Genomic DNA, 23,370 nt, shown 5'->3' on the forward strand with positions numbered 1-23,370 from the left:
TGGTTTTGGCAGAAGCATTACGTGCTGGAGAGGCAAATCCATAACCAGAATAAGTATCGACTGCAGTGAGGGCAAAGCACTGTCCTTCCCACAGAGAACGTAGTCCAGTGGAGTCCTTCACGGATTGGCACTTGTTGATCTTTGCCTCTCCAGAATGAAACCACTTATCTCTATGTGTACACGTGTGCTTGTTTATCTGCAGACTCAAGTGCGTGTACCACATACACATACCATGCAAAACACATACATGCATACACACACACACACACCTTTTTCTTCCTTCCTTAACTCTCTTCTGTGGTCCTGGCTTGGACTTGAACTGCCTTAGTTTGTGCTTACCTTGGAATGATCTTATTTCTCTATCAGTTTTAGAAGGTGAGATTTTCTGTATATAGCCATTTCTTTCTTTCATTCCACTGTTCCTTTTTTTTTCTTTCAAAAACCTCAGTTTCTTGACTGAATTTGTGTTTCTTATTGCTGACTTTTTAAGTTCATAAGTTTCTATTTTTCTCATCCATTTGCCCCTCTCTCATCTGTGTCGCTGACTATCTCCTCTGGGTCCTGAAACGATTGGGTTACTTTATTCATCCCACTTGTTTGCTGGAGGAGGAGTCATTCCTTGTTTTTACAAAGTCTCAAAATCTTCATCCTCCTACATTTTACTCATTTCTGTCTCTTCGGATTCCGTAGTTGGGGTCTCTTAGAGGAGTCACATTTCTGTGCTTGTTTGTGCTCTCTAAGTTCCCGTCCTATGGTTTGTACATGTCTTGGTGCACATAGCTCTCTGTTTTATTTGGTTCTCTTCTGAAGGAAGGTAAATCCCTAACGCCACCCAGAGAGGGACAGACAGAATGGACTGAGGATTGATTACAACTTGCTAATCATTACCAGTGGGTGTAGACCAGAAAACCCCACAGATGGGGCTGAGAAGGTAAAACTTGACCAGGGCAAACGTAGAGATGATGGCTCTGAAAAGCAAGTGAAATAAAGTAAGGGGTAGATGAGGGGGCAGGTGAGAAGAGTCAGGTTATACGAAAGAAGGGAGCAGAGAGAAGAATGCTGCCACGTGAGAAAGACAAATAGGCAAAAAAATAAATAAATAAGATGGCCTAACAGTGGAAAAATGCAGAAACAAAATTAAATAAATATATGAAGAAGAGCAGAAAGTAAAGCAGGGAAGCTTTTGTGAGATCAGTACAGTAAACATACTGTGTAATGGGGGAAGGGCTAGCACGGGGCATTGTCGGAGATTGGAGCCTCGCAGGTGCATGCAGTGGGGATGAGGCCCAGGTGATCATGCTGGTGCAGGGCCTGTACCCCATGTGAATGCCCTTCTCACTGTCTTCGCTTTCGAAGCTTTTCTTCTTTGCCTAGGAAGGGCCTTAGTTTTGTTGTTTGTGGGCTGGCGGATTCTTTCGGGGTCAGGATGTACCCAGTTCCTACCTCCTGTTGCAGGTGCTGCTGTGGCTGTGAGGTGTCCCCCAAATGTAGACAAACGTGGCACGGAAATGTGCCCACAGACCCGCCTGCGTGAGACTTGAAAGTCAAAGCATACTTAGCCCTAGTAATCCTGCTGGAGAGATGTAGCGATGTGTGTCAGCGCCCACCCCTCCCCCCACGTCACCCCTCCAGCCTCGGATTTCCCAGGCTTTACAGGTAGATGCCTTCAGATCTACCCACCAACCTCAGGTGCAGGGCTGTCCACCCCTGAGCTGTTCTCAGTGATAGGTTCTGCTCTCCCCCAGGGAGGGTGAGACTACTTTTTCTGGACGTTTCTTTGCCTGTGGTATGCTATGTCAGGCCTTCCCACTCACGGCAGTCTCCCCTGGCTGTCTCCCCTGCTGTGGCTGTGGGGCTTGAGTTCTGGGACCTGACTTGTGATAATGGTTCATGCTCTTGGACCCTAGGGAGCTTCCATTATATGCAGCCTCTCCTGATGGGTCTAGCCAGAGCCCTGTGGTCATAGAGAAGTGATTCCTGTCCTCTGCGGACTTTGCCTCCAGGGGAGACAGTCTCACCGATGTCTGAACTGGACTTAAGGTTTTGGAAGCTGCTGGCCATATGCCCCTTCTGTTTTTCAGGGCTGTAGACTCGTCCTCTGAGGAGGACTGCTGTGTCTCTGGCTTTGTGTTTTGGGGCCGGCTACTTTTTGGATAAAGTGTCTCTACCTCTCTCCTGCCATAGAGCAGCAGCTGGAGCCTGTTCTGCCTGGCTTCACACTGAAATCACCTGGGGAGCCGATTGCCTGCCAATCACTGACATTGGAGTCACTGAGAGGCAGGTGTGAGCATCTGTCGTCTATAAAAGCTTCCTGCCTTATTCCGAAGTTCATCCACGGGAGAGAGCCGCTGAATCGGGCTCATCCCTGCCGTAGCGCTCCCATCTCTGCTTCTACACAGATTTTGTCTCTGTGTTAAGTCCATAGAACTTCCTAGGCTGCTGAGGTCTTCTGCGTGGGCGAGGAGAGAGCTCATGATAAAGTTCTCAGGGTAAGGAGAAAGCTCCCCCTTAAACCTACTCTGTGCTCCTTCCTCGTGATGGTCTTTATATCTTACTGTTCACACTTTAAAAATAAGAGAGTAGCGACTTAAAACTGTGTGGCGACCAACAACTCACAAGAGAGCACTGGGCAAAGAGAATGCTGGTACCAGCTCGGGATAGCTGCAGGCTATGAGGGTAGCTATAAAAAATCCACAAAAGATAGAGTGAAATGCCAGCAGCATGGTAATGGGGCAGAGGTGGCGGGTGGCCCCGAGGTAGTTGGGTAGGGACCCTGGGTGGCAATGCCTGCTTTGAAGTTTGGTTGAATACATTGAAAGGGTTGCTGCCGCGTGCTGCTCTGGGTGGTACTGTGAAGGAAGAGGCCCTGCAGGGCTTCTAAAACTCTTTCCACTTCCACCCCCACCCAGAGGAGATTTTTGTATGACCCCAGATATATATTCATATAGAATTCCTGAAGTCCTCTAACCAAAGACCACACGTCAAAATAGGTGCTGCAAAACACCATCCGGAGAGGAAACTTTGCCTGTAGTGGGATTCAGCAGTTAGCTGATTGCTTTTGCACTGACCCAGCTCTCAGGCCAGGTGTGTATGCGCTGCTTGTGGGCTGTTTGCCGCTTCACCCCTAATTCAGAGCCTGGCGCAGCTTAACCGGGGCTGCTCTTCTGTGGCCCTGCTTAGATGGCAGAGCAAATACCAGATTTTTTATATATCATCTACTTAAGGTTTTTTTTTTTTTTTTTTTTTTTTTGGTTTTTCGAGACAGGGTTTCTCTGTGGCTTTGGAGCCTGACCTGGAACTAGCTCTTGTAGACCAGGCTGGTCTCGAACTCACAGAGATCCGCCTGCCTCTGCCTCCCGAGTGCTGGGATTAAAGGCGTGCGCCACCACCGCCCGGCATCTACTTAAGTTTTATTTTGTAGTTAGGATTCAGATGAGGGAGGGCTAAAACATTGCTAAGTGATCTCTCTCCTCTCTCTCTCACACACACGCACACACACGCGCACACACACGCACACACACACACACGCACGCACACACACGCACACACACGTTCACGTCTTACTATGTAGCCCAGGCTGTCTTCAGCCTTTGGTGGCAATCCTCCTGTTTGAGCCTCCTCCGTACTGAGGTTAAAGGTGTAGGCCACCATGTCTGGTTAAGTGATCTCTGATAAAACAGTTTTACGTTCTCACATTCTTAGTAAGCGCATATAAAATTGTTGAATTATGCACATGCTTGCAGCATTTTGCTTTTCTCTGCTTAACAGGTGTTTTGTTTTAATTTCTCAGACCATTCGCCAACTTAATGGATCTGACATTGTGTTTTTTTCTCGTATTTTCTTCTCTTTAGGATTTAGGGGTTATTGTTTAGGGTGGTGTGTGTGTGTGTGTGTGTGTCCCCATGTGTACAAGAGCATGCTCTGTGCTGGGCCTCTAAATGTTACGTGCTCATTTTGTCGTGGAAATAGAACCTGTATCAAGAACTTGGAAACACCTGGGTGAATGCTCCAGGCCTACCTCGTAGATCGCAGAGTGGGTTCTTCGGTCGGTCTGTGTATCGTGGTGTAGCGTAAGGGTCACTCTGTTTAGCTTGTGTGGCGCTCTTGTTTATGGCCGTGTGCAACCATGTGGATGGTGTATGATGGTCCATCTAACCGAAAGTCGTGTGGGCCAGTATGTATCTCGGATGTCTGCTGTAAAGCGATCTCTGTGGAGGGCGTGGAAGGCTTTTAGAGAGACGTGTCCTTAGTGCTTTGTTGGGCAGTCTGTTTGCTCGTCCATTGTGGGGAAAATCAAATGACTGAGTTGTTGTTACAAACAGCAGCTTCCCTTTTGCTGAAAACTCAAGTCAGCTGGATAGTTTGGTAATGGTTTGGTGTTCCGAAAGCTGTAACATGTGTAAAGGTGAATGGTATAGTTGACAAGAGAAGGGGGGGAATCGGTAACAATTTTATGATTGAGATTTTGTGATTGAGAACTCTGAAGAAGCTTTCTACTTTTAAAGTATGTGGGGAGATGTGTAAGTTTCTTCAATAACCCCAATTACCACTGTACCCTGGTATCTCGGAACACAAGGTCATAGCTGGAATTCCCATGGAAAATGCCAGATTCCTGCGTCATCTCTTTTAGTTGTTAGAGTAAAATTATAAAATATGATAGCCCTATTTTACACAAGAAAAAAAATGATTTGGGGAAATTTAAATTAGAGTCTGATTTCAGAGCCCCAAATCTGACTGTGTACACAAAGGTGTGTTTTCAAAGCCATCAGTATTGTCTGCCAGGCGGTGCCGCAGGAAGAGGGGATCCGTAAGGTGGAAGAGAGAGCTTACGGTTACAAACTGCCCTTTGACCTCCACGCACATACTATTACATTTGAGATACACATGCACATGAGTGCACTGTTATGTGTGTACACACACACAAACAAATAAAAATTAGTATCAACCAGGAAGGTTTACAATTGCATTTGAACTTAAATGTCTGAAACAACAAAGTCACAGTGCTTTTAAAGTCCGTCTGTCTGAAGGCGATACTTTGGGACTAAAGTGGAGAAATTGATGTAGCTTCAGCTTACTACCCAAGGCCATGTAGAATTGTGCTGTTAGGAGAACATATGTGCAAGTATAATAGGTCATCTCTTTGATTAAAAATTGATTACATTTGATTAAATTGCAATTTTGGCCGGGGGTAGTAGCGCACACCTGGTGGCCAGCACTTGAGAGGCAGAGGCAGGTGGATCTGAGTTTGAGGCCGGCCTGGTCTACAAAGCAAGTTCCAGGACAGCTGGAGCTGTTAACAGAAAAGCCCTGTCTCAGGGAGCGAGAGGGAGAATCGAAATTTTGGTCTAGCATGTAGCTGCCTTCTTCAGTTAACGTCTCGGTCACTGGTGGGCCTTCTCGCGCTGTTCTCTTCTGTTTGACTCTGTGCCCGACAGCTCTGGAAACTGTAAAGATGCGTGAAACTGCTAATCAGCCAGCACTAGCATGAAAGAGTCACGCACTGGCAATTTCTGCTCTTTATGTAAATAATTCTCTCTGGTGGTGGAAAAGGCCATTTCCGGTTGATTTCTGTATTCAGTGCTGTCTACTCTATGTAGTCCTAGTCTACACGTTCTTTCTAGTCGTTCTGTTTGTCTGTCATTGTCTGTAATGACACTGCAACGCTCGACACTGTGCTCATGGCAGGGGAGTTCTGTCTCTGTGTGTGTGTGTGTGTGTGTGTGTGTGTGTGTGTGTGTGTGTGTGATGCACAAGGCATGGATTTCTTTCTGCCTCTTCCAAAGTTGATGTCTCATGATCTCATCACTGGCTTCTCCTTGATTCTTAAGTTATCCTCTGATGCTAAAGACAGAGCGACTGGCCAGCTCTAGGAAGTTGAATCAATGCTTTTACATTTGTATAGAAACGTTAGCATTTGCAGAAGAGTGAAGATGTCCTTGTGAGATAGCAGGTGTGGCCTGAGGCAGCGCGTGTTGCCTTGGTGCAGCTGCTTGCAGTCTTTTTTTGCGACTGAAATCCACACCAGGTATGAAACAGACATTATGCCCATGTTCTCCAGTTTCATTTTTAAAAGCCTCATCTATATTTCTAGAAAATTCCGCAGATGATTTTATGATACTTAGCCCAGTGTTTTTTTTTCTGACGTCTCATGAAGGTGTTGGCTCTTCTAGGTAGCTATTTTCTTTTCCCTCCCTGTGTTCCCTTCTAGTTTGGGAGATGTTTTTCTAACACTTCATCCATTTTGTGGTTGTTTGCAACATCAGCTTTTCAAAGTTCAGCTCTTCCCATTCGGGTCTCATCCTTGTTTAACTTGTGCCGTCTTATGAGACTTCCGAAGCCTCTTCCGTTTCCCACGTTGCATTTGTTTCCCCCAGGATCCCCATCACTGACCATGGCTTACGCTGGAGGGGTGTGGGCAGCTGCGGGCATTGCTCTTGTTAAGAGTGGGCAGCTGTGTTCTGCGGAGACGCCACTCACTGGTGCCTTGCACTACCTGGACTCTGGGTTGTGAACATGGGGCTCACTGATGCCTGTCAGCCGCTTTCTCACGTTCCTTGCCTAGGCTTTGATACGATAAATGACCTTTTCCCTCCTTTGATAAACGGATAAAGTTGAAGTCTTTACCGTACTTCTGTCTTTATGTAGGTAAAGCTGCATTCCTTTTTTCTCTGGCAGTGTGCAGGTCAGTCTACCAAACTTGGTCAGAAGTAGTTAGCAGGAATTCACATGGCTAGAGAGCTGTTAAGAATCACATGGGTTCATGAAATCATCTAAATCAGGCTTAAAAAAAAAGCTACCCCATGCGTGTAGATGGAGGCAGATAGTTCTGTGATTGGGGAACATTACTTATTACTTCTCATGGCAGGAAAGTGTTTTTCTGAGAATTTTGCGAGAATTCTCCCAAAATGATTCTTGAAAAAGCTAGCTTAGACAATGAGGTCTATAATACCCGTTGCTAATAAGTGCGCATGTCAGCCGTACATCCCTCTACTTAGAAGAGCCAGTCCTCAGAATATCCAGATCAAAGAGCAAGACAGACCATTTGTACCACACATTGGTTACTGTGCATTCCCATGATGCTTTGTGCTGGCTCGGCTTTGTCACGGGGTCCGTGCCCTAAGCTCCCCGTGCTCTCTGACCTTGCGCACTTCAGCTCCTCCCCTTCTCAGTATTTAGCGCTGGGTCGTGCGCCACCTTGGGTCCTGTTTATGGGACTTGCTTTTCAACCCCCCCTACAAAGTGAGTTCCATCAGCACAGAGCTCCGCCCACCTGGTTCCTGCTGGATGATAATCAGCTGTCTTTAACGGAGGTAATGTGTGTAGACCTAGTCTGCTGAGAAGTCTCCGCCCCTGAGGGAGTGCCTCTATGTGGCAGATAATCTGATAATTACCATAAGCTCTGTCTTTGGGGATCTCCTCCCCTTGGCCCTAGAGCCAGGCTGCTCCACAGTCTGTAATTCTCTAACTTTTCTGATACCGTGGGCTGTGTGGATCCTTCAGACTCTTGCAACAGCGCGTAGCTTGTTAGCGTCTGTCGCTGCGCAGCTCTCCTGGAGGCCTATGTCAAGATGTTTGGGACAGAGAAGGGAGGACCGGTCTGCCTCCTGCCTCTTGACATGACCTCCTTAGCAGTGACACCCTTCTTGGAAGCCCTTAGTGATCTGGCAAGGCTAGGCTGAGCCCTGTGAGGTCCCTCTTGTCCCTTCCCAGTCAGGGTGCCCCTCAGCTGGTGGTTTTCTACTTCACTCCTCTGTAGGGGAGGGGGGTGTTGTCTTCACCCCCTGGAGAGAAATACATCTCCTGGCTTGATTTCTTCTGATTACTGCTGCTAATTGTGCCTGTTGAATGACCCTTTCACAATGGTGGCAGGCTTATTTATAAGTCTGTCAAACCATTTCCATCACTTCCAATACCTTTCGGGCATTTTAATTGTCAGTCATTGTTGAGAAAAAGCAGCAGCTGGGTTCTTTGCATTGTGAAGCAGTCCTCCCTCTCGCCCACTCTTCCCCACAGAGGAAAAGCTTGATCTGGATCCCCACCCGCAGTTGGGCCTTGTTTGCCTCCTGCTTTCCCTCCCTCTTAGCAGGTAGTGCGGCTAACATGCAGGCGTCGAAGAACAGAGGCGGAATGTTCTCTGCAGCGTTGATTGCCACTGCTCCTGTCTACATCTGTCCATGGACTGATCAGTCCTTAGTGAGTGTGCCCACAGAACCCCTTTGGTAGAGGACCCTTAGGCCACCGTTACCATGAATTTGACTTGTCTCTTTGCCCTCCACTGCCAGGTCATCTCTGTCATTTTGGTTTCCTCACTCAAGCTACTGCTACTATCTGAGTTTTCTGTCCTGCCCAGTTCCCACAATTGTTAAATCCCAAAGAAATCACACAGAGAGCCTACATTAGTTATAAACTAATTTGGCCTAGTAGCACAGACTTCTTATTAACTCTTATAACTTATATTAGCCTATTTTTCTTGTCTGTGTTAGTAGCGCAGACTTCTTATTAGCTCTTATAACTTATATTAGCCTATTATTCTTGTCTGTGTTAGCCACATGGCTCGGTAACTTAGTCAGTGGGGCAGTCACATCTTTCTTTTGTGTCTGAGCCAGGACTGCTGACCAAGCTTTCCTCTTCCCAGAATACTCCTGTTCTCATTGACCCGACTCTACTTCCTGTCTGGTTGTCCCACCTATACTTCCTGCCTGGCTACTGGCCAATCGGCCTTTTATTAACATACAATGGACAGAATACAGACCATTTTCCCACACCAGACTGCTCTCCTAGACAAGGATCTTAAAAAATGGCATAAGCCCCTCCACCTTTTGTCTTGTCCACTAGACTGGCAGAAAGCTCAGGTGTCTGCCAAATGATTGCCCTCGTGACATGTGACCCTTCAGCTCCACTCTCATGGACATTTTTGCCACGTCACAACTTCAAACGTTTTTCTTAGGCCCACCCTCTCCTAAGTTCCCAACACTGGCTGCCATGTCCAACCAATCACCCATCTTTTCCAGAACCAGTTTCTCTCTCTAGCTAATGCATCTGATTGGCTAACGCATCTGATTGGTTAATGACATCACCTCACCCATTCCCACAACCTGGAGAGCTGAGGGTCATCCTGCCTGCTTTACTTGGCACCAGCTGTCCCCTCCCTTGTGGTATCCCTCTTTGATTCCTGCCTCTTCTCCTGGAGTCTGCACCATTGGTGACCTTACTAAGGCGCACATCCCATTGCATTCCTGGCTGCCAGGAACTCCATCCCGCATCTCCTGCCAGGCCCGGGCCTGTTTCACCCCTCCCCCGCTTTGATGACTTCTCTCTGCACCTCCTGCCACAACCTCCATCCTCCTGCAGCCACTTAGTTCCTGAATGGCAGTGACACTTGGCATGGCTGCTTCATGACCCAATCCACACACGTTCTCCCCCTGGTACTGTGTAAATGCCTGGTTTTCAGCTCCTCTCAACCATCATGCTGGATGTGTTTCCTGTTATGTGACATAGGCATACCCTCCCACCCCTGCCCCCGGGTCGCCAAGAGCAGGGCCTCTGATGCATTCATCTTTATAACTTAGTTCCTAGCCTGTCCGTCTTATTAACTAAGAATGAATGGGTGAAAGAGTGCCCAAAGAGACCTTGTGAAAGATCTAGTTTGTATCCTTCTAGCCAAAACATACTCTATTGGTCCTTTAAAAACATAGCAAATATTTTAACTTAGTGTGTGTATAGTGTGTGGGCTAGGGTCACACACGCACAGCGCATGTATGGCAATGAGGACGATTTTATGGAGTCGCTCTCTCCTTCCACCCGCATGCAGGTCGGGGGGTGTTAAATTCACCGTCAGGCTGACATTGTCTGGTAGCAAATGCCTTTCCTGCTGAGTCACCACCCTGGCAGCACCAGCAGCGAGCTGAAGTGTTGAAAATGATCTCCAACTCTTTCATCGGCCGAGGCCCACCTAGTTCCTTATTCCCTTTGTCCTGTTGTCCCCTCTCCCTCACTGAGTGGTCACTAGGGGAGACTGTAACGAGGTCCGAATCGCATAGAGACAATGTGTAAGGAGATTGGGACCCATGGGAGTACTGGGACACCACAGACTTATCGCAGGGACACACTGCTAACCATTCTCTTACCCTGGCCACATGCCTTAGAGACATAGCTTCCCTTCCCTTCAATACTTACAAAGTATCATTCCCTCTGTCCACTCGACTCCCTCAGGCCCTTCTCACAGCTCCAGAGGGCTCTGGGAAGAGCTTGTGGGGCTTGTGACATCACCGTTTGAACATCTTTCTTGGACACGTCTGTACTGCCGTGTGCCAGCCTGCAGCCGTGGTGAGCCTTGCTCTGCCAGGACTTTGTCCCGAGGCCTGAAGAGACTGCAGAGCTTGCTACCTCTGGGACTGTAAGTGTCTGATCAGCCTGTCCTGCCTGCTGCAGAAGGCTGGGAGGGTCGCTCTCCACCCCAGACTAGACACCCTGCACCTGCCTGTAGGCTTGGGTGCCACATCTGGGCAGTGGTGTGGGTTTCTGGGCTCGTAGGTGCTTTCCTCGCCTGTAAAAAGGGTGGGTTTAGATGTCGACTAAGCTTCTACTGAATTGGACAGTGGTTCTTCGCCTCTGACCGCTTTCCCATCCCAGCGTTCTTACCCTCTCACCCACTGCTTTAGATCTCTGTACTTGATTCAGGAATTTCTGGTCTGTACTTCTAACACTTAATCCACTGAGAAGCCGTTTCTGTGCTCATCCTCCAGTTGCGTAAATCCTACACCCAGCATGTCTTTAGCCTTGATTTCTAAACCTACAGAATAAGGCTATCAAAACAAAAACAATCTATAAAGACTGTTCCTCTCTAAAATTCTGACTAGTTCATAGCATTCTAGAGGAAACTCCCAGGTGAAGCTGCACAACTGGTGTCCAGAGAGGCCATCATACAGACGTGTGTCCTTCGTCAAAGCAGAAGCGTTCACGGAACCCAGGAAGGTGGCACGGTGTTGCCTTCCCCGGTGCCCTGACTAGCCTGAGTCCCCGCTACAGCAGGACTAGGTAAACCCTCTAGTTTATCTTTGTAGCTAAAACTGTTTAGTTGAGCTTTGTCTTTTAAGGCCAGCAAGGGACTTACTGTTTCTGTATCGAGGGAGAATGGACTGATCTGGTCCCCCCACTTCACCTCTCTGCTTCCACTCTTGCCCTCAGGAATTTATCATGAAATATTAGATTTTTTTTTAAGGTGTAAGAGGAGCTCTGACCACCATTTCCACGACTGCATAAAAGTAAAAATACTGTTCATTTTTGATAGGCGATGTGCGTGAAATTCTTGAAATAGAAGCATAATCAGGACGACTTTTCACTTCAGATGTTTCTTATGGAATGTCATTTAGCTGCTAAATCTGGGGTGCCGTTTTCGTCTCTGGCTCCTGATTTTCATAATCTACCACCATTTAGCAGAAGTGGTATTTATGAAGAAATTTGGCTTTGGAATGATTATTCTTACAAACATGAAAAAGACAGTTAACCATTTGTGTCATACTGCCTAGGGGCTTTGAGGGAGCTCCCCCTGCATGGGTCCTTTGGATGGAGCCTTACTACCTTCCCTTCCTCGGCCAGCTGCCTGCTGTCCCTACTGTCTCACCTTCCCTAGGGTGTCATATAAATGGGACCGTGTGTTTTGCAGCCTTTTGCGTTCGGCATCTTCCACTTACTGTGTTATATTGGAGACTCATTTATGCTGTTAGTAGCAGCTTGGTTCTCTTTACTGCTGAGTGGTAGAACCCCGTTAGCTGGGACATGGTTATCTGTTCTCCAGTGACATTTATGGTGCTTACTGTAAAGCCACATACAGATTTGAGCTGGGATTACTGATCTTGATGGAAAGTGTGTGTCTGTTGAGAGGCAGTTGTGCCATTATCCATTCCCACTGCCAATAGATGAGTGGCCTATTGCGCCACCTAACTGTTGGTGCCGGCATTTTCAGGCCAAAGGCAGTAAAGTTTTATTTTAACAGTGCTAATACGTATATTATATAATGGCATCTCATGGCTTTGGTTTGCATTTTTTTAATGACTGGTGGTGCTTAGTGTTTTTCCATTTGTTTATTTTTTAAATATCTTTCTCTTGAATATTTTTCTTTATTTTGTGCTGGTATTTTGGCTGCATGTGTGTTTATGTGAAGATGTCAGATCTCAGAACTTGTTTACTTTTTAAAAACTCTATCTCTTTGGTGTTTGCCCGTTTCTTTCCTTGACTGTTGAGTTCTGAGTTCCTGACCCGTTACCTTGAAGCTGCTCGCATTATTCTCGTGGCACTGACTTTGGAGAAGAAACTGCATCTCAGCAGGGCCCAGCTGCCAGCATTTTCTCCTTTGTGATGATGATTTTAGGGTCATATCTAAGAAGCATTTGCTAACCCAGGAGTGAACAGTTTCTCCTAGGATTTTTAGATGAGGATTTTACATTTACACTATCTGTGATATATTTGTGATTATGTTTCATGTGTGAGGAACAGTTCGAGGTGCTTTGCTTTGTTTTCCTTTTTCTGCTCTTAAATTTTGACTTTATCCAATTAGCCCAGGACCGTAGGAACATTTTTTTGAAAAGCTACTGTTTCTTCATTGAATTATGTTCATGTGGAAAATCAACTTGCTGTTATTTTCTGGCTTTTCCCTTCACAACCATAATATATTGCTGGAACTGTCTCCTGACTGGTATTGTTTCCAAGCAGAAGGCCAGCTGGAAACTGGTCCCTCTCTGTGTGGCGGAATTGCTCTCTGTGGCAGTTTAAGATTTTCTCTCTGCAGCTGGACTTAGGCACTGGCTTTGTCTATCACAGGGTTCCTTGCCTCGGGGTTTGTGTGGATTCGTTGGGTCAGTGTTGTGATGAAGTTTGGGGGAAGCTGCCGTTACTTCTAATGTAGTTGTCCTTCTTGACCTGTTTTCTAGGGAGCCATTACTGCGGTTGTCCCCACACACTGCTCTGTCATGGCCAGTGCTCCCCCTCCCGCCTTTCTTTTTGTCCTTACAGTCTTTCCTCTGTGACTCACTTTGAATAGTGTCTGCTGTTCACATGGCATCGTGTCTGCCATCAGATCTGCGCTGTCGTCCCATCTAGCGCATCTTCTCAAACGCCGTTGTCTTCCATAGTGTTTCTGCTCCTGTCTTTAATTCCTCCGCCTACCCTTTGAACACATAGCATAGCTAAGTCTATAATCTAATATCCTTGTCTACGGGTTCCATCACTTTTGTCATCTGTGGTCATTTAGGTGATTTTTCTTGCATTGCGAGTCCTGTCTTCCTGTTTGTGTATCTGCTACTTTTTATCGGGTGCTGATGTTGGAGAGTAGTTTTTCCAGAGGAACAAAGCCCAGCTCGATCTGGGACTAACGGCCACCTTACACACACACACACACACACACACACACACACACAGGCCACAGAAACACACAGAGACAGACACGTGTGCATGCGCGTGCACACACACACACACACCTTCCCCCAGAATTCCACAGTGTCCTCTGGGCATTCACTACCCTAGACTTGGATTTTTTTTCGCTCAGGCTTTCGTAGCCCTCACCACTCAAATCTTGTAAGATTTCTTGCTCTTATTCTGCTCTTCGGCCATGGCTGTCTCCAGTCTGAGGTAGATCTCATAGATGCTTGCAGGTAGTCAGATACCTGTGTTTGCATTCTTTTTACTTTAAAAGATTCTCTTAATCCAAGCAGTTCATACATATAACCGAAGAATGATAAACTTGAGTGTCAAAACACTTAGCATCCCCCCCCACTCCATATCTGTTTCTCAGGTACAGCTATTTTGAATGTTTAGGTTATTTTTCCCTCTACTTTGCCTCCATATTTCTGTGATTTTTTTTTTGTTTTGAGCATTATTTGATCAAATTGAGATAAATATAGATGCAGCTTAGCTCTTTAAAGCTGTTCACACACTACATGTATTTCTACCACCTCAATAAATGTAATGGTAAAACAGTAAGTTTGTTTTAATCTCTAAAATGATGGTCATCCAGATGGGAGGTGTTTAGGACTAACTTTGCATTTGTAGATTCTGAGAGCTGCACACACCTACCTAGCAACATCTGCTCACCCTGCGAACCTGACTCTTCTCACCCTCTTTCTGCTGGAGCCTCCCTCTACCGCCAGCTCACCCAGGCACCAAGCAGCTGCTGTGTGGGCCTGCCAGGCAGCCTTTCCTGAGGTCACAATCTTCTGGCCTGTCAATCCCCTTTCCCAGGCTCTGACCTCCATGGCTCTGGCTGTGGCAGCCCCTGCCCACCGTTTTTCTCAATTTCAGTCTCCGTCTTATTGTATTAAAGTATCTAGAAAATGTTTTTCTAAGCCGGGCGATGGTGGCGCACGCCTTTAATCCCAGCACTCGGGAGGCAGAGGCAGGCGGATCTCTGAGTTCGAGACCAGCCTGGTCTACAGAGCTAGTTCCAGGACAGGCTCCAAAGCCACAGAGAAACCCTGTCTCGAAAAACCCCCCCCCAAAAAAAAGTTTTTCTAGGTTTTTACTAGAGAAATAATATGGCCCAGTGAAAAACTCCAAACAATGAAGCCGTTTCTCTCAGAACTGTAAAGACCTTGGCCCATGGTCTTCTGGCAGCTGTGAGCACCACTTTTCCTGATAACCACTTTTCTGTTTGCAACCTGCCCTTTCTATGAGTGTTGAGACTTGCTGCTCCATCCCTAGCTGTCTTGTGTTTTGTGATGGACTTTGATTTGTTTGGTTTTGTTTTTTTACCATTTTGGGAATTTAGTTGTTTGTCTGGAGACTTGTGCTGTTCAGGTTCTCCGGCCGTTCCCTTCTCGCTACTCAGCATCCTCAGGGCGCATCCTGTTTGCATGTTGGCCCTGCAGATCCATTCTCTACATCTTTGGTTCTCAATCTCTCCTCCTTTGGTTCGATTTTTCAGCGCTATCTTCTAACCCAAAAGAGCAGGTTGAATTTTGCAGCTTTATCGTCTTCTGATGACATTATGTCTTATTCTGACAGCGAGCAGGGAAGGTAGAATTAGCAGCTTTTCTGTCTTTTGGTGACATGATGTCTTGTTCTGGCAGTGAGCGGAGGAAGTCACTAAAGCATTACTCATTGTTTCTGCCCCCTTTTAATGTATTTCTATTTATTTGAAATAATACTGCTTTAAATTGACAGGCAAAATTGCGTGCAGTGGTATTTAACATTGTTTTCATACGTTCCTAGAAATAATGTAAGCTAGTTTAATGTGGCTCACTTACAAATGCATTGCTTCACACGCTTTCGGTTTTGTGACAAGAACACTCAGCATCCACCACTCTTCTTTAAAGGGTACGGTATATCCGCGGTAACTGAAGCTACTATGCTAGTCAACAGGTTTCTTGGCTTATTCTTTCTGAGAGTATGTATCTTTTGACCAGCATCCCTTCATTCACCTCTTCATCCACCACTGTTGCCTTGGTAACCACTGTTCTGCCCTCTACTTCAGTGAGATCAACGTCTTTAGACAAGAGGCCAGGTGGTGGTTGTCTTTGACTGCCTGAACTCTTAAGATAAACTCTGTGTTCAATTCTGTGTTCCATCCATGTTATAGCCATGATAGGATTTCATTTTAGTGGACAAGTAGTATTTTTGCCCCTGTTCTCCTCTCCGCCCTGTCTTTGTGTGTGTGGTTATTCTCATCTTTGGCTATGAAGTCTGTGGTTTTGTTAGGCTTGTCATTCTACTTCCAGTTTCTAGGAACCTGGGAAAGTGAGGTGATCAGGGGTTCCTAGACAAGCAGTTTCGTCAGGTTACAGGGTGCATGCATACCTTGCCTGCTTTCTTGGCAGTCCCCATAGCGTCCCTAAGGAGCCTAGATGGTGAACCTTTGCTTCTGTCAGTGTTGGCTAAGTGTGATCACCATAGACCCTCACAGAGCCTGCCTGTGCTCCTCTTCACCATTCCCCATGTTTGATAACAACAGCCAGAGGTCACTGGTCTGGAGTCTGTGAAAAGGCTCGTATGCAGACTGCAGTAGGAAGTTTAATGTTCGTGCCTTTTTCTATACTTAGAGGTGCTCTCTGAGGCTGCCTCTTGTGGCCCACGCCTTTGGGAGTCTCTCCGGCAGAGCTGTTGCGTTTCCCCTGGACAATCTCAGCGGGCCTCTGGTGGTCAAGAGATGGGCTAGACTCACAGATACTTGTCTGATAGATGGAAGAACTTTATTTTATTGAGCTATACATTTTTCTCTACTTCTCTCCCCTCTTCTGTTCTCTCCCATGGTCCCCATGCTCCAAATTTACTCAGGAAATCTTGTCTTTTTCTACATCCCATGTAGTTTAGATCTATGTATGTCTCTCTTAGGGTCCTCATTATTGTCTAGGTTCTCTGGGATTCTGAATTGTAGGCTGATTTTGCTTTGATTTATGTCTAAACTCCACGTATGAGTGCATGTGCTATTTGTCTTTTTGGGTCTGGGTTACTTTATGATTTCTAGCTCCATCCATTTTCCTGCAAAATTCAAGATGTCATTATTTTCTACTGTGTAGTACTACATTGTGTAAATGTGCCACATTTTCCTTATCCATTCTTCAGTTGAGGGGCATTAGGTTGTTTCCAGGTTCTGGCTATGATGAACAATGTTGCTATGAACATAGTTGAGCACATGTACTTGTGATATGATTGAGCATCCTTTGGATATATATATACCCAAAAGTGGTGCTGCTGGGTCTTGAGGAAGGTTGTTTCCTAATTTTCTGAGAAATCACCATAGTGATATCCAAAGTGGCTGAGAGTTCTGTTTAGTCTGTACTCCATTTTTTTTTTTTACTGGACCAATTTCTTAAGTTCTTCGTATATTTTATAGATCAGACCTCTGATGTGGAGTTGGTGAAGATCGTTTCCCATTCTGTAGGCTGTCGTTTTGTCTTGTTGACCCTGTCCTTTGTTTTACAGAAGCTTCCTCGGTTTCAGGAGGTCCCATTTATTAATTGTTTCTCTCAGTGTCTGTGCTACTGGGGTTATATTTAGGAAGTAGTCCCTGTGTTCAAGTGTACTTCCCACTGTCTTTTCTATGAGATTCAGTATGATTGGCTTTACGTTGAGGTCTTCGACCCATTTGGACTGGAGTCTTGTGCATGGTGATAGACATGGATCTATTTTCATTCTTCATGTTAAGATGGAAAAATTTTTAGGGGAAATTCTCAGACATTCCACTGCAGTGTTTTAGCTCATGAAGATTTCCTCTGATTTCCTTTGCCTTCATTTTCAAGTTAGATTTTCCTCTCATAGAGATCCAGTGTCAAGGGAATGTAGCACATCTGTAGGAGAAAGATAAAGATCTGATTTCTTCATATTCTTTGATTCATTCGTTTCTCCGGAAGTACACGCGCGCGCACGCGCGCGCGCGCACACACACACACACACACACACACACACACACGTTTCTTGTCAGTTATTTAAAATGGAAAGTGCTGGAGAAACAAACACCCCTCGGGGATGTGAATTAGAGAGGCTGACTGTTCATATCTGCTTTTTTGGCTAATACAGCAGGTAGTTATTCAGCTAAAATGATGGAAAACAGATCCTACTTAGCTCTTTTATTTCTGTTCACAAACAACATGAATAAATAAAATGGTGTGATCCTTTTCAATTCCAGCTGGGGATTTGTACTTCATTTCTTTATATGGCCTTAGAGGGTTTGGTGTCTGTTTTTAGCTCCTTTACATTTAAGGTGTTTTTCTAGAATACCCTTTCCTCTGGAGTTGGTGTTCTGTTAAAATATTTAAAAGGATACAGATTGAGTTATAATTTTAATTTTCCAAATTTTTCAAGGACAGAAACTACAAAGAACTAATAACAATCCCGCTTGGCATTCATGGGTTACTGTGATTAATCAACTTCACTTAAATATTTCCTTTTACTGAAAACCGGTGCCTTCCAAGAACTTACATTATAAACTACAGATGGGCTTTGCTTCTTGAATAAAAAAGTTAGCATAATATGAAACATAATAAAAGGAATATTCTCTTTTAGCCACACCAGTTTTTAACACAGAAGAGACCCTTTTCTTGTGCCGTATTCAATATATTTGGTATTTAAATGCCTTATGGTTTCTGAAACCAAATACCCCCCTGCCAGCCTTGGGTGTCCAGCCTTGGATCAACTTCAGTTGTCTAAGTCTCTGATGGCAGTTTCAGGAAAGGATGCTCCTTGAGGGAAAAGGGGTTCGTGCTGCATGTGAGTGTAGTGTATTTACGTTTCACTATCAAACTTTATAGGACTTGTGTTGAATACAACACTTGCCTATGATTAGAGAGGTTCCAAGCAGTCGGTAGTAGTTCTTGTTTTTATAGTTTTCTGCCATTAGAGGGCAGTATTGTAGAGGTTAAAATTTTCTCAAACATACTGCAAACGGTATATAAATAACATGTAATAATCAAACTTATTTCTTATAGTATGTTATAGTCTTCATGGACGTGTCTTCACAGATATTTAAATTATTGGAGATGTTTTTGCCCCTGGTTAAGCTAATTTACACCCTTATCTAACGACCATGATTTGGTGGCGTTAACCATCTCGCTTTGACTCTGGAAAGTCGTGGTGAGCCTGCAGCGTCTCTTTTGACTGCAGAACTATTTTTAACCACCATCGGATTTTCTCTAAATTTCTACTGGTTCTAGACACACTGGATATGAGCAAAGGCTACATATAAGGAATTGTATGCTTTTTGGAAAACGTCCTTGACAATCTTTCAATCCCTCTTCTGTAAGAAAACTAAGGATTAAGTCTTGGCGGAATTGCCATCTCACTTCGAAAACCCTTTGCCTTAGGGACTAGCTGAAAATAGATCTGTTCGGGATTGGACCTGTAGATTGACTTTTCTAGCTATAAATGGAAGAAAGCGTAATTACTAGTGCAGTTAGGGTGATGCAATTTTAAGGCTTGCTACTCTGGAGACATTTGGGGAAGGTTCCCTGCATTTCATCTTGTGGATTCCTTTGACTTTATTTGCCTCGCAAAGAAAAATGCAATATTGTTTTCTACACGTAACTGATAAAATTTATGTGAAACTATCTCCCACTAGAAAGGCAAATGTAATATTCTTTTTAATTCATTAGCATTAAGAAAGAATTCCTACAGCAGGGTTATTATCTTTGTACATAACACAGCCTCTAAAATCTCCCGTTACTGCTTCTTGTAAGAACCCAATAATTGAAACCGAGACGCTGGCGTTCCCGAGCCTTAGTGGGGACTGAGCATGCCCAGTGGCTCGGCCGGGTCTGCTCGCAAATAGCAAGCTTGCAGGGTTCAGCGCCGCGGAAACCAGCGGCTCTGGAGACGGGGTCTGACTCCTTTCGACGTAAGCATGCAGCATGCGGGCACGGGGTGCTTTCGGGGACCCTGACGCGGCCCTCAGAGGAGGCTGAGCCCACCCCACCCAACCCCCCCTCCCCGCCCCCTCCGCGCCGCCCGCCACGGGCACCGGGAGGGACCGCAGCCCGGGAGCGCGCGGGGCGGGCCTATGGCGCGACCAATCGGCGCGGAGCTTCGCCGCCTATATGTGGCGCTGGGGCCGGGCGGCCTCCTCTAGAGGAGTGGAGCCGGCTGTCGGGTCGCTGCGAGCCGCCAGCCACGGTGCACTCCGCCGCTTCCCTCTTGCCTGATCTGCCCTGCCATTCTCTCGCCCCGGGCTGCAGACAGCAAGGAGGCTTTCTCTAGTTTCAACCAGGCTGCCGGTGCTCCCTCCCCCCCTCTCTCTTTTTTTCCACGAGGGTGTTTTTGGCTGCAATTGCATGAAATCCCAATGGTGTAGACCAGTGGCGATGGATCTAGGAGTTTACCAACTGAGACATTTTTCAATTTCTTTCTTGTCGTCTTTGCTGGGAACTGAAAACGCTTCTGTGAGACTTGACAATAGGTAAATGTCATATGGGATAGTTGGTTTAAATTGACTCGGAGTAAATTGACTTGCCGGGAATGCAGATACAGGATAGTCGTGCGAATTCCTTTGTCCATGCCGAGGGTTACTGTGACATAGATGGTGCTTTTTGAACTGGTTAGAAGATCCTTATTTTCAGACCTGGCTCGAGAACAGGCTTTCTCTCATTATGTAATTTAGCCCTTTGTGGCTCCCTAAAATAGGGAAATGCCTGGATATTCGATAGTGGCTGATATTTTCTGGAGTATGATGCATTTTTATAGCATTAGAGAATACTCAAAATATGATACTAGTAAACTCATTTGAGTTCGGAGATCTATCCTTATCCTGGATTGTTAAAAGATCAATTCCATTTACCGATCTTTTTTATCCTCTCTTCCAGCTCTGGTGCAAGTGTGGTAGCTATCGACAACAAAATCGAGCAAGCTATGGTATGTATTGGTTAAAAATTGCTTGTACTCAGTGTGGGCACAGCACAAAACCCGAGATGTCTTGGAAGGACCAGTGCATCCCTTAGCTAAATCCAGATGGTGCTGGTTGCTGTCGAACAGAATACAGTCAGGAATGCCAGTGCTAGCTCCAGCCAATGTGGAGACCAGCCACGTATCCCCCGGAGGGAGAAGGGCCCGGAGGTTTCTGAGCAGGGTCCCTTCCCTGAACCCATTTCTTTTAACGTCGGGCTAAGGAGGCAGCAGCTCAGCTTCCCCTTTGGTCGCCCTGGGAACATCTTCAGCGATGTGGCTTTACTGGGCACCCTGAGATTTTACAGGGGAGCTGGGGGGGGGGGGGAGTCGCCGCCGAGGGGGTCGGGATGGGGTCCCTAAAGCATACCAGAATCTCCCCTGCAGTGGGCGAATGGGAGAAAAGTTTTGTTTTCTTGGCCTGCTCCTGCATTTCTCCTATTTTTATTTCCGCCTTGGTCGTTCTTTGTTATTGGAGCAGCGCCTGTGGCTCTTCTCACGGGATTCTCTGCCCACTGTTGCTAGGCAAACTCTGAACCTTTAATTCAGAGCTATAAATAACTCGGGCTTTCATTGGCTACGACGTCTGCCCAGGTTTCTGTGATGTCAGCTTAATCGCTGGGGGGGGGGGTTGGGGGGGGGGGAGTAGAGGTGGAGGGAAGAAATTGCGGCGGCGTGCTCTGTAGGAACTGGCTGCAGCCGGTGCCGAGGGAGGGAGGGAGGGAGGAGGGCCTCCCTTTGCTGGGAGGGCCTGGGGGCGGGGAAGCGGCCGCTGGGCCTCAGGCCTGGATGGAAACACAGGGCTGGAATGGAGCCCCGGTGCCTTTTGCCATCTTGTATTGGAAACTGGACTGTAGGCATCTTTGGCTAATGTCTGCAAAAAAAAGTCTAGAGACTTATGGAAAGCTTGATCGCTTATACATTAAACTTAAGTTTTGTGCGGCTGTGATTATGCGCAGATTTCCACAAGTGTGCTTTAATGCTCTCTGGTGCCAGTGGCTAGGGAGAGCTAAGAAAGGCCTTCAGAAAGCCAGAGGCCAGGACACAGTGAGCTGAACCTTTTCTTCTTCCCGCTTCTGTTCAGGATCTGGTGAAAAGCCATCTGATGTATGCAGTTCGGGAGGAAGTGGAGGTTCTGAAGGAGCAGATCAAAGAACTAATAGAGAAGAACTCCCAGCTGGAGCAGGAGAACAATCTGCTGAAGACCCTGGCCAGTCCGGAGCAGCTCGCCCAGTTTCAGGCCCAGCTGCAGACTGGCTCCCCTCCGGCCACCACGCAGCCACAGGGGACCACACAACCCCCTGCACAGCCAGCGTCCCAGGGCTCAGGATCAACCGCATAGCCTGCTATGCCCCTACAGAACTGGCTGCTGCTGTCTGAACTGAACAGACCGAAGAGATGTGCTAGTGAGATGAGAACCCACCTCCAGCCACCCATTTCATTGCTGTCTACGGAAGAGACGTGAGACTCACACATGCCATTCTCGCTTTCTCCCCAGTATTAAGCACTCATATGCTTTTGGCTTGAAGAAATGTGCTAGTTGAGTGAATTAAAGGTTAATCAGAGAATGAGCATGGATGTACCCTGTGCAACTTGGCAGATGTCTGAGGGATGGTTTAATTGATGCTGAGGAGCTGTGTGCCTTTTCAACCCTTCCCAGCCACCCACCCTGCTTCCAAGAGCTCTCGGGCTTGCCTGCAGGACGCTCGGAAGGTGGGCTGCTCCTGGATTTTGTTCTCTCCTCTCCGTCCCCTCGAGGAACTCGAAAGAGAGGACGGAAACAAGACTGCAATGGGTGGGGAGGGGTTCGGTCATTTTACAAACCGACAACTGTCACCAAAGTTTCTAAGACAATAGTACTGTCCCTCTTTTCTGAAACATCGAAGACACAAAACTATTAGTGAGAAAAACGGTGACGGGTAGCTGGGACCTAGGCTATCTCATTATGAAGGTTGTTTTTGCTTATTGTATATTTGTGTATGTAGTGTAACGAATTTGTACAATAGAGAGCCGTAACTGCTGTTTAGGTTATACAGATTGGAATTTAGATGTTACATTGGCTGTCTGGAAGGTGTGGATTATCCTTTGTAGAGAGAGAGGGAGACCTCCATAAAAACTGACAAAAACCACACCTGAAGAAACGTTTAAGAATTTGGCACAGTTAGTCACTTGGTGTAGTCCGAAATCTAGCTGCTGAATCTCACGAAGTAAATCCCTGCTTGCCAACGTCTCGGGCGAGCTGGTTGACTACTTGGAGAAATGGATTTCCCAGGAGAAATGGATTTCCCAGTAGGGGTTTGCGCATATCACCTGTATAGTAGTTGGATGCGTAGGTTACCGGGCATGTTCTCTCCAGTTACCACTGTATTTAACTGTTGTACTTGTCACCTTTCAATAAAGCATATAAAATGTTGATAAACAAGGGTTTCATGTGACAGTGTCAATATAATTGCACCACGGTTCCAGCAGTTCAGTGAAATCTGAAAGGGAGTGGAAGGGTTGGCCAAAGTAGGCGAGCCACACCAGTGGTTGGCTGGAGACGTGACGGGAATTGCAGGCTTACTGGCACTGTGTTTGGCTAAGCCAGAGCCAGCGAAGGAGGGGCCCTGTTCTCGTGTGTCCTGGATAAGCCACTTCATCCCCGTGAATGACTAGGATAGTATCTTCAGATCCCCCGTTTAAAATTCTAAGCCTTTGTGTAGAACTTAATCACCTGTAGGACCAAAGGTAGAAATGGGAACTCTTACTGTGAAGCAGGCCATCTTTCCTACAGGGGTGGGATAAATGTACTGGTCTCAAGGCAGGTAGGGCCTGGTACTTCAGTCCCTCTTGGATGATGTGTAAAGTAGCTCAGAATAAACACAGAGCCGAAAGCAGGAGTAAGTAGGGTCCTGGAGACAACAGGGTAGGCTTGGCTTCGTAGTCTGCCCCAGGAACTCAGCAAACAGCTCCTTGACCCGACAGGACTTGGGACATGCACATTCTCTGAGGCTCATCCAAGTCCTGGGT

At 46.4% G+C, this 23,370-nt stretch overlaps 1 protein-coding gene across 4 annotated transcripts in view; it reads left to right on the forward strand.

Moving 5' to 3' along the window:
- Tsc22d1 (TSC22 domain family member 1) overlaps nucleotides 1-22,780 on the forward strand; it is a 97,791-nt gene extending 75,011 nt beyond the window's left edge. For 2 of the 4 annotated variants that reach the window (XM_041676968.1, XM_041676977.1), the window contains exons 3-4: nucleotides 20,283-20,331; nucleotides 21,446-22,780. In XM_041676968.1, coding sequence (XP_041532902.1) covers nucleotides 20,283-20,331; nucleotides 21,446-21,703 — 307 coding nt within the window. In that variant the 3' untranslated portion in view covers nucleotides 21,704-22,780. Of the gene's footprint in view, nucleotides 1-19,255; nucleotides 19,322-19,537; nucleotides 19,880-20,282; nucleotides 20,332-21,445 lie in introns of those variants that run through there. The other 2 variants (XM_041676997.1, XM_041676987.1) reach the window with 2 other exon arrangements.
- Nucleotides 22,781-23,370: the final 590 nt, after the last annotated feature.

Source organism: Microtus oregoni, unplaced genomic scaffold (genome assembly GCF_018167655.1).
Source record: "Microtus oregoni isolate MIOR12 unplaced genomic scaffold, Mior012 000001F_ref0000356, whole genome shotgun sequence".
Taxonomy (NCBI): domain Eukaryota; kingdom Metazoa; phylum Chordata; class Mammalia; order Rodentia; family Cricetidae; genus Microtus; species Microtus oregoni.